This window comes from Salvelinus fontinalis, chromosome 6 (assembly GCF_029448725.1).
Source record: "Salvelinus fontinalis isolate EN_2023a chromosome 6, ASM2944872v1, whole genome shotgun sequence".
Classification (NCBI taxonomy): domain Eukaryota; kingdom Metazoa; phylum Chordata; class Actinopteri; order Salmoniformes; family Salmonidae; genus Salvelinus; species Salvelinus fontinalis.
Window position 1 is genome coordinate 27102263 of NC_074670.1, and position 15955 is coordinate 27118217.

Consider the following 15955-nt stretch of genomic DNA (forward strand, 5'->3'; position numbering starts at 1 on the left):
AATTTCTTGTTTGCTCTCCTCCCCCACACTTACCCTCCTCCCCAAACTACACACAGAGTAGTTCCTCTTTTATACTGTCCAGCACATCAACCCATTTTGTTAGAGGACTCATCTACTGTAGCCTTGTATGAGCTGGGAGTCAGGGGCTACGGAGTGTGTGTGGGGAGGGGGCTAAGAGGCCTTCCCCCTGGGGAAGATAAGGAGTGTGAGCGAAAGCGTGAGAAAGAGGAAATGGAGGAAGGGAAATCAGGAAACCACACAGCAGCGATCTATGATTGTCAACGCACAGGAAGTAATAGTTTGGAATCTACATAGAATCCCCATCTAAACAATATACGTCATAACTGGCTTTGTGGCTTCCTAATTAGGCAGTAGACTTTCAGGGAAAATGTCACATGTACAGAAGAGAACCAGCTTCAACCTCAGTCTGGGTGGTTCCCTGTAGCAGCACTATAAATAGTCCCACAGGCTTCCTTTTTTTGTCTGTCCATACAACCATTAGCGAATTAAAGTTGTACTGTAATCTGTCTTTTGATCTGTGCTGTGAAACATGTGCTCTCTCTGTTCTCTCTCTCTGTTCTCTCTGTTCTCTCTTTTCTCTCTCTTTAGCTCTCTCTCTCTCTCTTTACTCTCACTCACCCCACACGCACTCACCTCTCACTCTCTTACATGCACATATACTGTACAACCAGTAACTCCAGAACTTCAGCATGGATAAAAGACAATATATACTCTTCAAATTGTTTCAATTTCTTACCTTGTCCTTTGAGAATGATACCATTGCAAGTTCCACGTTTGCAACTTGTATGGTGTAAAATTGTCTGTCTGTAAAACAAATTAACATTCTGGAACACAACACTGGTACAAGTATAGCTATACATACCTATTTAGCAGACTTTGGTGGACACTCATGGTTACCCTATGTGGCCTCTCTATTAAACCCAAACTGCTACAGACCTATATTTATCCTACCCTGCCTTTCTAAGGTCTTCGAAAGCCAAGTTAACAAACAGATTACTGACCATTTAGAATCCCACCGAAGCTTCTCCGCTATGCAATCTGGTTTCAGAGCTGGTCATGGATGCACCTCAGCCACGCTCAAGATCCTAAACGATATCATAACCGCCATCGATAAGAGACATTACTGTGCAGCCGTATTCATCGATCTGGCCAAGGCTTTCGACACTGTCAATCAACACATTCTTATCGGCAGACTCAACAGCCTTAGTTTCTCAAATGATTGCCTCGCCTGGTTCACCAACTACTTCTCTGATGGAGTTCAGTGTGTCAAATCGGAGGGCCTGTTGTCCGGACCTCTGGCAGTCTCTACAGGGGTGCCACAGGGTTCAATTCTCGGGCCGACTCTTTTCTCTGTATACATCAATGATGTCGCTCTTGCTGCTGGTGATTCTATGATCCACCTCTACGCAGACGACACCATTCTGTATACTTCTGGCCCTTCTTTGGACACTGTGTTAACAAACCTCCAGACGAGCTTCAATGCCATAGAACTCTCCTTTCGTGGCCTCCAACTGCTCTTAAATGCAAGTAAAACTAAATGCATGCTCTTCAACCGATCGCTGCCCGCACCTGCCCCCGCCCGTCCAGCATCACTACTTTGGACGGTTCTGACTTAGAATATGTGGACAACTACAAATACCTAGGTGTCTGGTTAGACTGTAAACTCTCTTTCCAGACTCACATTAAGCATCTCCAATCCAAAATTAAATCTAGAATCGGCTTCCTATTTCGCAACAAAGCATCCTTCACTCATGCTGCCAAACATACCCTCGTAAAGCTGACCATCCTACCGATCCTTGACTTCGGCGATGTCATTTACAAAATAGCCTCCAACACTCTACTCAACAAATTGGATGCAGTCTATCACAGTGCCATCCGTTTTGCCACCAAAGCACCTTATACTACCCACCACTGCCACCTGTACGCTCTCGTTGGCTGGCCCACGCGTCATACTCATCACCAAACCCACTGGCTCCAGGTCATCTACAAGTCTTTGCTAGGTAAAGCCCCGCCTTATCTCAGCTCACTGGTCACCATAGCAGCACCCACCCGTAGCACACGCTCCAGCAGGTAAATCTCGTTGGTCACCCCCAAAGCCAATTCCTTATTTGGCCACCTTTCCTTCCAGTTCTCTGCTGCCAACGACTGGAACGCACTGCAAAAATCACTGAAGCTGGAGACTCATATCTCCCTCACTAGCTTTAAGCACCAGCTGTCAGAGCAGCTCACAGATCACTGCACCTGTACATAGCCCATCTGTAAATGGCCCATCCAACTACCTCATCCCCATACTGTATTTATTTATTTATCTTGCTCCTTTGCACCCCAGTATCTCTACTTACTTATTTATTGCCTTACCTCCCTTATCTTACCTCATTTGCACACACTGTATATAGACTTTTTTTCTACTGTTTTATTGACTGTATGTTTGCTTATTCCATGTGTAACTCTGTGTTGTTGTATGTATCGAACTCCTTTGCTTTATCCTGGCCAGGTCGCAAATTAAATTTAAAAAATGAATAGGGTAAATCATGCAGCGTCTTTTGTCACCATTTCAGATTTTAGAGAAACAACAAATGTCAGTACATATAAGTGTCTTATATCGGCTGAAAGCTTAAATTCTTGTTAATATAACTGCACTGTTCAATTTACAGTAGCTATTACTGAGATAAAATGCCATGCTATTGTTTGAGGAGAGCTCCTAACAACAAAACACTTTTCTCACCGCGATAGGTTTGATAAATTCACCTCTGAAGGTGAAATGTGTACTTACATTCTGAAATCTTGCTCTGATTTATCATCCAAAGGGTCTCAGAGATAACATGAAGTGTCGTTTTGTTTGATAAAACCCTTTTTCATATCCTAAAAAGGTCCACATAGCATGCACGATCGATTTTGCTAACCTTTTGCGACAGCATGCCTTTTCCTTTTGGACAAAAATAAGAGTATTCCGTTATGAAGTTATGAAAACTGGTTGTTTTGCAAATGCTGAACTTATAATATGGCTACTAATACTGGAAAATCTAAATCAAAGTCCAAGTATACAGATTTGACAATATTCTTGCTGAAAAATGTAATATGAATGCCAATGTCTCCTTCACGATTTGCCCAAATGTACCTGGGTGACTTCACACTAAAGGTCATGTAGTTTGCTCATGCTTCAACTTATCCGTCTGAAACTTTGCACATACACTGCCTCCATCTTGTGGACACCATCGGAATTACAACCAGAGTGATGGCTAGAACTTGGACCTTTCTCTTGCATTTCAAAGATGGTGGTAGAAAAAAAACAGTTGTTTTTTTTCTTTGTATTTTCTTCTACCAGATTTATTGTGCTATATTCTCCTACATTCAATTCACATTTCCACAAACTTCAAAGTGTTTCCTTTGAAATGGTACCAAGAATATGCATATCCTTGCTTCAGGGCCTGAGCTACAGGCAGTTAGATTTGCTATGTCATTTTAGGCGAAAATTGGAAAAAAAGGGGGCTATCCCTAAGAATATTTATTTAAACGCTGTGGCAGTCCTCTCTTCCTATGAATGGCATTAGTTGTTTGGCTGGCAGAGTGGGCCTGTGTGTGGAAGACTGGGGTCCACAGCAGGAGGCCATGGCCAATGACACTGGAACAATGAGGCATGTGAAGGAATCACGTCACTGTTTGGCTGTCCACCTCCCCCTCTCAAATACTGATGAGGCCAGATTCTAAAGAGAGCTACACTGCCTCACTGGGTTGTGTGCAACTCAATCATGCAAATAGACCTCAGAATATGTTTTGAGACACAATAGAATGTACAATCTGGTTACAATGAAACAGATGATTGGAATTTAGCTGTTGTCCACATTTTCTAACATTGTTCCTACCTGCGTGCACTAGAGACAATTTAATGTATGAGCCGCTCTGCTGAAACTTACAGTAAAATGTAATCCTGAAATAGGGGGGTAAAAACATTTGCTTTAACAAGATTTACAACAGTCAGAGTAATTTCATTTCCAATTTGTATGAAGGTGGTTCGCTTGGTTTGTAAGGGCAAGAATGACCTTTCGGATGAATTTGTCTGCAATCAATAAGCTGCCCTATCCCAGCCTCTGAACCTTATCTGTTTCCTCTGATCTAACCTGAGTTTGTATCGATCCGTGGGAGTGGCTGATGGCTTGGACCTATTTGTGTGGTTGAGAGACAGACAAGCGTCCCTCAGCACAAGAGCGGCTGTGTGCATACAGATCAGTGGCTTCTCACTGGGCTCTGACATCAATTCAACATCTATTCCACATTGGTTCTGCGTAAATGAATTGAAATGACTTGGAAACAACGTTGATTCAACCAGTGAGGCCCAGTGGGTTATGACTCAGATTGGTCAAAGTTCTGTTAGAGCGCAGCATTTATGGATGATTAGCCTATTGTACTTAACAACACATGACAAAGAGGGAATGGGAGAGTGAGAAATTGTATTTGTTAGTGGCGTTAATCATTATCAAATAGTTAATTGCCATAGCAGCATTGTTTACCTTGTGTCCACGGAACATATTGAAACTGAAAAAGGTCAAAAGGAAAAGCAATGTTTTCTGTAACACACAACTTTAATTTATTGTAGCCTATAATTATTTGAATAATGTTGCCTCCCTGTGAGTACAGTTTGTTCAACACCATTCCTCAGCCGTAGTGCAGTGAAGTATTGGCACAAAGGAGTGGTCCTCGTTTTTTTGTCACTTTCATTTCATTTCCTGTGGGACCTCCCTCATTCACCAGGGGAAGCCTTAAATCAGCCAAGTGGTGCTGAATCTCCTGAATCCAAGTTGTCTGTCATCATGTTACATGTTCTGTGACCTGGAAACATCTGCAGGACAGAGGACAGTGAGAAGCTATCCTTGCAGCTGAAGACAGAGCAGTACACTTCAACTTTAACCTATACTTTTTTTGTTACATTGAGATATCACAGTTTATGTTCATATTAGCACTCACAGTTCCTTCAGTGCCTTCAAAAGGTATTCATACCCCTTGACTTATTCCACAATGTGTTCTGTTACAGCCTGAATTCAAAATCGATAAAATATTTTAAGAAATCTCACCCATGCACACAAAATACCCTATAATGACAGTGTTTTTTTTTACATCCAATCCAATCCAAATTAATCTCCCAGTGTCTGGTGGAAAGCAGACAAAACCAGGTTTTCCTCTAGGGTTTTGCCTGTGCTTAGCTCCATTCCGTTTATTTTTTATCCTGAAAAACTCCCCAGTTCTTAACGATTACAAGCATACCCATAACATGATGCAGCCACCACTATGATTGAAAATATGGAGAGTGGTAGTCAGTGATGTTTTGTATTTGATTTGCCCCAAACATAACACTTTGTATTCAGGACAAAAAGTAAATTGATTTGTCACATTTTTTGCTGTATTACTTTAGTGTCTTGTTGCAAATAGGATACATGTTTTGGAATATGTTTTATTCTGTACAGGCGTCCTTCTTTTCACTCTGTCAGTTAGGTTAGTACTGTGGAGTAACTACAATGTTGTTGACCCATCCTCAGTTTTCTCCTATCACAGCCATTAAACTCTGTAACCATTTTAAAGTCACCATTGTCATCATTGTGAAATTCCTGAGTGGTTTCCTTCCACTCCGGAAACTGAGTTAGGAAGGATGCCTGTATCTTTTTAGTGACTGAATGTATTGATACACCATCCAAAGTGTAATTAATAACTTCACCATGCTCAAATGGATATTCAATGCTGCCTTTTTTACCATCTACCAATAGGTTCCTTTCTTTGTGAGGCATTGGAAAACCTCCCTGGTCTTTATGGTTGAATCTGTGTTAAAAATTCACTGCTTCACTTCCAGATCATTTTATGTGTGGGGTACAGAGATGAAGTCTTTCAAAAAGCATGTTAAACACTATTATTGCACACAGAGTGAGTCCACGCAAGTTATTAGGTGATTTGTTTAGCACATTTTTACTCCTGAAATTATTCAGGCTTGCCATAACAGAGGAGTTGAATACTGATTGACTCAAGACATGTCAGCTTTTCATTTTTTATTCATATGTAAAAAAAAGTTTGAAAAACATAATTTCACTTTTACATTATGGGGTATTTTGTGTAGGCCAGTAAAAACAAAAAAAATTCAGGCTGTAACACAACAACACGTGGACAACGTCAAGGGGTGTGAAAACTTTCTGAAGGCACCGTATGTTGTTGACACAGGCATATGTTGAGGCACCTACAGCATCTGGCTGTGATCCAACCTTGGAGCCTCCGGCTTTATCTCACGTCTCATAGCACTCACTACGCCTGAGAAGCACTTTCATGGCTGTTGATCAACCCTTTTTCTAATGGACTGTCATTCCAACCCACATTTGTTTTCCCATGGGAGTTGCTCAAATCCGGGATGACGGGTGCTAAATCCTCTCTGAAAAGTAACAACTTTTTGTTTGCATAGCAATCCCTCATTCAAAGTAACACAACAATACACTGTGGTCATGTGGAATAAAGGATGGTTTCTTTTTATATAAGCAGCAAACAGTTTTGACCTATAACTGTATTTTCATGTGTTTCTCAATCCCAGTTTTGTTGTTACTATAGGCTGCTTAGTCATAGTAAATAACTGTATAATCTTTCTAAATTGCCTGCAAATTAAAAACCAGTGAAGCAACAATAATCCACAAACCAGCAACAATAATCCACAAACCAGACTATTCATGACATGAAAGGCTCTTCCAGTTTACCCTCACCCAACCAATCAAGACAAACTATTTATAGAACAAGTACATCATGTCTATCCCCAAGGTGTCTATATATTGCCCAAACACCGCCCTGCATCAATTTTATCCCATCTTTGGCAAAGTGGCACCTTCTGTCTTAGAAGAGACACTGGGAGGCTTTCCAGTGAACTAAAGTGACATCTTGTGGCAAGGAGGAAACACTATAGCTAGAGACCAAGGTCAGAAAGATCAAGTGTGGTCAATAGCATTGAGCTAATCTTCTATTTCAACAGCCATTCAACATGAGAAGACACAACCGTTTTTGATAACCTTTCCTTTGAGGAATTATAATGTACATGCTAATCAAGTCCACACACCTCTCAATATTAGGAAGGTGTTCCTAATGTGTGTTATACTCAGTGCATGTAGCCTATTGTCTATTTTTAGTTGAACCCTGGGTTGAATTGAAACAATAGCTGTTGATGTCTTCACAAATGTTAAATAGGCCTAAAAATATTGATGATATATGACTTAAAAAGTATTGTTACATTTAATTTTCTCTGTTAAACCTACCCTTTGAAATTACTTTGATAGCAACAGGGAATCTATTTAGTTATTAACCAGGGAAGCTATTTAATTATCATTCTCACGATAGCACATTGGTAGTAGTCAGTGACAAATATAAGCAGGGCTTGGATATATTCTTGGATGGGAGACCAAATTAATATCTGTACATAGATCAATTCTCCAGTAGGAGGTGCTGCCCAGCCTATTGTTTTTCTTTTCTGATAGTCGATATACAGTAACGTTGAAGATCTGAACATTGTTTCGAAGGTACATATTCAACATATTTGTCTATGTTTGAAATTGCTTACCATGATGACATAATCCTGTAGTTGATATTTCCATGTCACAATACCTTGACAAATGACCTTTAAACAAAATTGATTCAACCAGTTTGTGCTTAGTGGGGGTGTAGGATCTTAATTTGACCAGTTCCTTCTCAAGAATAAAATAATCCTGCAGTAGCAGGATTTGATTATTTTAAAACAAAAGGGATGATTTCTAACTGGAAATTTGTTTTGATATGCTACAGTAGTCTATAGTTTAGGTGTAGCCTACGGATGCATTTCAGATTCACTTGTGTGTAGTGGAGACCAATATCTATCTTGTCTTATTAAGTTATATAAAATAATGGTTGTTAATGTGTATGGCTGCATTTCGGATACATTTTGTACATTTGAATGTAGCAGTTGTAGGAACTACAGTAGGAGGACATTTATTCTGTCTGGTGCTTTAGCGTTTTTATCGAGCGAGAGAGAAAGAAAACTGTGGGTTTTTAGGGAATTTATGTAAATCACAAGGCTGATTTGAATGCGGTGAAGGAATATTCTCAGCAACAACAGAGTGATCAAATTAAGATACCACACCTGTACATGACATAAGTGACCTAATAACTAGGTAGTATACCATGCCATGAAATTATATTATACTGTGATATCACAGTTTATGCTCATGTTAGCACTCACATATGTTGATGATACAGACATATGATGTTGATGCACCTACAGTCTCTGGCTGTGACCAAACCTTGGAGCCTCCAGCTGTATCTCACGTCTTATAATGTAGCACCCACTATGCCTGAGAAGCAATTTCATTTTTGTTGCTCAACCCTGGTTCTAGTAAACTGTCATTCCAACCCACATTTGTTTTCCCATGGGAGTTGCTCAAATCCAGGAATGACGGGTGCTAAGTCCTCTCTTAACATTAACAAATGATAGACAAAGGACATCCTGTCTATCCCCATTATGCAAAAATATGTATATTTATTTCCCAAACAGAGCCCCCCCCCCCCCCCCCCCCCCTCTGGCAAAGTGGTACATTATGTCTTGGATGAGACAATGGGGGGCTTTCCAGTGAACTAAAGTGACATCTTGTGGCAAGGAGGAAACACTATAGCTAGAGACCAAGGTCAGAAAGTGTGGTCAATAATATTGAGGTAATCTTCTATTTCAACAGCCATTCAACATGAGAAGACACAACTGTTTTTGATTACCTTTTGTCGTGGAAATTCTTACACAGGGACACTCAAAGTCAATCTTAATGAATCATTGTTTATTGCCAGCGTGCTGGAGAGGCTCAAACCAACTCAATGCACCATAGTACACATGTCAATCAGGAACTCTGCCTGGGAAGTCACAGCAGTTGTCTTATATATGGCTATACACAGACAAGTTATATTTGTATGATTTAGCATAATGAACGAATCATTACCGTTTTGTTTCATCCTTGTGTACGACCAATACTGGTTCATAACACGTGACAGACCAATACCTCACGAGACTTCATTCTCTCTAAGCCAAGACCTTGAAACTGAGATATCCTTCGTTCGTTCTGAAAACAAGATCTGGGCGTACTGCCAAATTGCAGCTACTGATAGTGAGGATTTGTACAGTCAGCCACTTGCATGAACACAGAAATGCGTTATTTAGAACAGCACATGAATAGAACACAGAAATATGTAATGAGAATAGCACACACATAAACATTTCCCTTGCACTTTCATTTGAAGAAATATGCTGTACATCCTAATCAAGTCTGGAATTATTAGGGATAGCAGCTAAAGCATTGGACATGTGCCTCACCGTCAATCATGAGATTCTGTTGAGATTTTAGAAATATAGACTAAACCTGTCACGCCCTGGCCTTAGTTATCTTTGTTTTCTTTATTATTTTAGTTATGTCAGCGTGTGACATGGGGGATGTGTGTGTTTTGTATTGTCTAGGGGTTTTGTATGTTTATGGGGCAGTGTCTAGTCTAGGTGTATGTATGTCTATGGTTGCCTAGATTGGTTCTCAATTAGAGACAGCTGTCTATCGTTGTCTCTGATTGGGAACCATATTTAGGCAGCCATATTCATTAGGTAGTTCGTGGGTGATTTTCTATGTCTAAGTTGCCTGTGTCTGCACTTATTGTTTATATAGCTCTACGTTTGTTGTTTTGTTTAGTTTGTAAAGTGTTCTTTGTCTTCATTAATTAAATATGTATTAATTTCACGCAGCGCCTTGGTCCTCCTCTCTTCAATGTTACGACGATCGTGACAAAACCGGCATAGAATGATCATCAAAGAGAAGACAAAGAAGTTCAACGTGTGCCATAATGTCTGCAGATTCACTATGCACATAAAGTAATGAGAGAAATAATGTCTATTCCACCTGTTTATTAACATTAAAGCTGTTGAACAGGAATGTTAAGTTGATATGGCTATTAGCTGAGTAAAACCAGACAAAACATCAGCTAAAAGTACACTGACCTGTCTGGCACACCTTGTTCACCTGGTTGTCATTATTTTAATGACTTTACCATTGTTCCACCTTGTCTGCTTAAATCCCCTACAAAGGCCATGATTTTTTAAATGAGGCCCTATTTTCCATTGATTACATTTTATGTGAGATGGAATCTTTCTGAAGTTTCCAGTCTGTTGTTTTCAGTTCTCTTTTCTTCAAAAATGAACTACTAAACCTGTTGGCAAATGGGTAATGGATGAATGATTTAGGATTTTCACACACTGGATAGTGAACTGTAATTTTTGACAGGATATGGGACATCTCAAATTACGTAATGTGGAATATTCGGGAAGTAGGATTCAGGAAGTAAGCTTTGCTTCATCACACTGATGCCTCCTAGTCAGCGTGTCTCCCAGCGCCAGTCAATACCACACGCCACCTACCGTTGAGCCCCTGCGAAACATATCCTCCCCTTTCCGATGGTAATGACTTAGCATAGTGTGACATCTGACTGCGGGACGATACAGGGAGACCCAAAAAACACCGGGGGTAGCCGGCAGGCTCGCCAACTCCTCCTCAATATGACTGATCGTCCTGACTTCACGACAGATATCCCCTCCTCTTCCTCTATCTCCTCCTCTTCAGTGTTAACTGGACTGATTGGTCATGTCAGGCAGTGTGTGTCACAGTCAGAGCTGAAGCACAAAGACAGTGGGTGAGCGCTGTCTCCCATGGTGTGGATACAGAGACACAGAGGTCCTTTCACTGCTCTGCTCAGCACTGTGACAGAGTGACTCTGAGAGCACTGCAGCTCCAGGTTGTATTACAACTCCATTACTACGCCTCAATCCAAATGTCCAATGACTTGCTTTCAATGACAATGCATTTATAAGGTTAAAATAGTTCAAAATGTCACACGTTTTAGCTCTGATGTCCCTTATGTGTGCTATTTTGAAAATAACCAAAAACTGCCTCTGTTTAGGGAACTGCAATTCCTTATCTGTAAAAATTCTTGCTTACTTTACAGAACTCGGTGGCCTTGTTAAGCAGGCAAGAGGCAAGAAGCAGTGGCCATAGCAACCTCAGTAGAGAGAGAACAAGCAGGGTTTTGTATTTGTGGGAAAGGGCTGCTTGGCGTTCCCTGTTTCTGCTCTCCTGCGCACTTGCACGGTTGGATGCACACGCACACACACAATCCTCCAGACCCTGTGTGAATGGCAGTGTGGTGTCCTTGCATGGGCAATGTTTACAGGATGTTATCTGTCTCAGTGCCTACCCCTCATCCCTCTGAGTGGGTTCCCGTTGGAATGCAGAGAGGGGATGGAGGAGTTCCAAAGGGGGAGTGACGAGAGAGAGGAGAGAGAGAGAGAGAGAGAGAGAGAGAGAGAGAGACTACATATACATCCCAACACTAGGAGGCTGGTGTTCATAGGCACAGCTGGACTGTTGGATAACTGGACTTCACCCCCCTGTATACTTTATTCGACAATTACAGGTGAGTTTTTTCCTCTTTTCTTTATCATGCTCCATTTTGTCTATCTCTCCGGGAAGTTTGAATTACCATCAAGGGTGTCAAGTTTTGTTTACCCAGATTGTCTATTCTTTGATGACCTGATCTTGTTTGAGAAGTATAGAGTACCTCTGAGACCTATATGAAAAAGTGAGGAACTGGTTTTGAAAGATACTTATTTTTGTGTACTGACAAGACAAACAGGTGAAATTGAAGTGCAATTTGAGATGTTGGGAAAGCATTGTTAACGGATATGGTCTTGCTGGTGTCTCATGACTCAAGGATGTGGTCTCCATAAGAGCTCTATAGGCTGGTTTCTTCCCCAAGTGGCAAGGAAAATAATGGGTAGCAATACAATTTTACTCAGCACTCCTATGCTCAAAGGATTTGAGAGAAGTTGACTGATATTGAAAAGAAGGCAAAATGCCTCCTGTTGGTTACAAAAATAGTTTGGGGCTCGCCTTTTTCTTCCTCTTAATTGTACCCTTGGACTACCATTCTCACAGTCAACAATTTGTGTTTCGCTAGTGAAGACTTGACATATCCTAAACCAGGGCAATTGCTCAGTAAGTATTTTCCTTCACTTTTATTTTTTATTAGAATGCCTTCAGTTCAATGTGGTGATGAGTCACAAGTGAATTCTACAAAATATTTAAAAAATCAAATTATTTCATGTACTCTTAACATTTTTTTTTTAACATGTTATAACTTAAAAAAGGGATAGCAATAACTGGTGATGTTAGCTTATTTAATTGGACTAATGTAATTAGTACAGTGGTAGTCTTTGGGAAAGCATGTAAAATGACACCATTCATCTTGCCATGCAGCAATACCTGGTAAGCCCATGGTCTATGGGTGTACATATGAATCTGTATTTTGTGTTTTTCCTCTAAATATAAATGACTGAGGCTACATTGTACATATAGCTGCTGTGAATTCAATGACCCAATTGCATTTCAATTAACTCACATTTTAGTGTGTGGGAGAAGAAAAACAATTCAGTACTGAACAAGTGCAGTGGTGGATTTTTTTCCTTGGATCTGGGTGTGCCTTTTTCTGTAGTGGATATTGTCTCAGGGGAATGAGATATGTTTGAGTTCATCTCTTTTGTGTATTTTACATTGCAAATAATATCTTCACAAAGTAAATCCCCTTTTTTTTCCCAGGTTGTGGACATCTGTGTTTGATTTGGGTCTTGGCTATTGTTAGGCTTGTCAATTCAACTCCAAAAAGCCAGCACTGCAGTGTTGCGCAACTCTCCACGTCAGAAAGCGAGAGTACACACACTGCTTTTGATATTTGCTCTGAGTCCCCATAAACATTCAGTATGTTAATTTTAAATCATGGTTTGAAGTGAGTCAGTGCCACCGAAGCTGTGATCGAGTCCTGTCGTAAACCTGTCATAAACCTGAGACTCTGGGTGTGGCATGAAACTAGACTCTTGCATGTCCCAACATGTTCTCCATTTGTTTTATTGCTGAGAGTAGCTTGTTCTATTTGACTCCAACTGTCTGTTGTAATCTGTGTTAGATGCTGTTCGTGTTTTCTAGATACGATGAGTGGTGGAAAAAGTACCAAATTGTCATACTTGAGTAAAAGTAAAGATACCTTAATAGAAAATTACTTGAGTAAAAGTGAAAGTCACGCAGTAAAATACAAGTATTTGGTTTTTAAAATACTTAAGTATCAAAAGTAAATGTAATTGCTAAAATATACTTAAGTATCAAAAGTAAAAGTATAAATCATTTCAGATTCCTTATATTAAGCAATCCAGATGGCACCATTATCTGTTTTATTTTATTTACGGATAGCCAGAGACACACTCCAACACTCAGACATAATTTACAAATGAAGCATGTGTGTTTAGTGAGTCCGCAAGATCAGAGGCAGTAGGGATGACCAGGGATGTTCTCTGACCATTTTCCTGTCTTGCATTCAAAATGTAATGAATACTTTTGGGTGTCAGGGAAAAGGTATGGAGGAAAAAGTATATTATTTTCTTTAGGAATGTAGTAAAGTAAAAGTTAAAGTAAAAGTTGTCAAAAATATAAATAGTAAAGTACAAATCCCCAAGAAGATTACTTAAGTAGTACTTTACACCACTGAAGACGATGATGATCGAGTCATCTCCAACACAAACTTCTTCAAACTAATAGCTAGCTAATCCTTAGAAATAAAAAAAGACCAAATCTGATGTTGCTGCCTTAATAACACATGTATTATTTCACCTCAACAAACCTTCACAAGAGTTTTATCATTTGTTCCTCTTTCTCTTTCAGACATCAACATAGTTGAATATTCTTTGAAGACCTAGTTGGCCATTGTTACTTTGTGACAAAGCCCTCAAAATGACCAGTGTGACAGAATGGCTCGTGCAGAACAGGGGCAAGATCGAGAAGGGGGTAGAGATCATGGGACAGGCCTCCGCAGTCCTGGCAGCCACTGTGGGTCAGCTCCATCCCGTCCTGGAGGCCGTGTTTGTAGCCTCCTCTGAGATCCTCAGCAACCCGGAAGGGCAGGATGCCCGTTACCTGACTGAGCAGTTCAGCATGGTCAACCAAAAACTGGAAGGCATCCAGGCTGAGATCGAACAAATCGCCCTGGAGCTGCAGAGAACCTCCTTGAATAAGCAGAACTTTGACCGTGAGGCACAAATGCTCAGCCAGTACGAAAAGTTCCAGGACTTTGTCAACGCCAAGCCCAAGTTCAAAGAGAAGAAGATGGAGAAGTTCCTCAGCCATTATGAGAACACGGACACGGACTTGAACCTGGACGCGCTCTATAATGCCGTTACCGGGGACAATACCTCAGGTGACCCCATGCTGGAGACAGTGGTTTCCACAGAACAAAGGAGTAGAAGGGCGGTAGAAGATTTCTGCGCCAGGCTTAAGAAGCTCTTTGTGGTGGGCATCATTGCTGTCATGGGTTACGCCAGCCTCAAGGAAGGGGTTGTGGGGGATGAGATGGTGAAGAAGTGGCAGGAGCGTATGGAAGATGTTGAGAACCGCATGAAAGCAGCGGTGGATGATTGCACTGAAAACTTCGCTGATCAAGCCAAATTGGACATGGAAAACCAGCTTCAGGAGAAACCTGGCAGTGTTGACCTTGACTTCACCAAATCCCTATTGGACACACTTATTAAGAAATATGACTGGGTTAGCTGGTCTATCAGGGTCTTCAATGACAAGGAGCGCATTTTCTTTTTCAACTGGCTAGCTGGAAAGAAATACCATGGCAGGGAGGGAGGAGCTAATTACTTTGATGTGTTGACCAAGAACAACATCAAAGTGGTGATCTCTTTCAGTGTTCAGCCTAAGCCTATCAACAAGGGTCAGATTCAGCAAGAAATTGAGGGGCAGAAACTGAAGGGGAACATGATGGATGTGGCTCAGGTCCTCAGCAGAAGTCTCCCCAACTGCTTGGTGCATGCTGTCAGCCACTATAAGGAAGTGGTGGAGGCCAACAACTTCCAAGAGGATTCTTACTACTATGGAAAACACAAAAAAGCATACTTATGCATTCATCCTGAGTAGCTTTTTTAAAAACAGTGCAATGGAAAATAGAGTAGATATAATGGGGAAAACTACAAATACAATTCATGAATGTTTATAACTGAGTTTAGAGATGTTTTTATTGATATCTCAAACCTAGCTGATGCTTTAGCTAGTGATTGTGTGAAATGTAATCTCTTGTTACAGACTGCAAAATGTTTATTTGTATATCGACCTGGTATATTTTTGTGTAGTTAGTGATCATTTACCAGGGGTGTCAAACACATGGCCCGCGGGGACAGATTTTTTTGGGGGGGAAAAACAATGGATAGTGGACTGTCTTATGCAAAATTTCAAGGTGAGAAATATAACACATTTTTAGTACGGCACCTCGATCTCTTTGAAGAGTGAATGCGGCCCCCTGGGTAAAATGAGTTTCACACACCTAGTTTAAACTATCAGGATTTGTATATGTGTATTAATGGGCATATATGAGACATTTTATGCCAGGCTGTGGCTATCTACTCAACAACAATGACAACGCATGAGAACGTAGTACTTCCTCCTACCAAATAGAATAGTAAGATGCCTTGTTTTACCTGCCTTCCAGTATTTCATGATGACCATACTGTAAATTAGCACACCAGCCAGCGTAATAATGAGTTATGTAAGCTTACTGCAAACAACTATTTCTCCTCGTCAATGTACTGAGGACTTACGCAAGCTCCTTTGAAAAATGCTGGTGATAGACCCACCTCACGGTCCAAATCTACAGCCTTACCACATTACATCTCTGTCTATATTCACACATTTGATATCCTTCATACAGCTATAAAATGTTTATGGTCTTCTTTATTCATAATAAACCACAATTTAAAGGACATTGTTATCACGGGTCATCATTATGCAATAGTAAATTATGACTTGTATATTCTATCTCTACCTGC

At 40.6% G+C, this 15955-nt stretch overlaps 1 protein-coding gene across 1 annotated transcript; it reads left to right on the forward strand.

Moving 5' to 3' along the window:
- Positions 1-11078: 11078 nt before the first annotated feature.
- Positions 11079-15889, forward strand: LOC129857511 (uncharacterized). Its single transcript, XM_055925834.1, has 2 exons — positions 11079-11502; positions 13797-15889. Exon 2 carries the CDS (start codon positions 13866-13868, stop codon positions 15048-15050), a length of 1185 nt encoding a protein of 394 aa, XP_055781809.1. The 5' UTR covers positions 11079-11502; positions 13797-13865; the 3' UTR covers positions 15051-15889.
- The last annotated feature ends 66 nt before the right edge of the window (positions 15890-15955 follow it).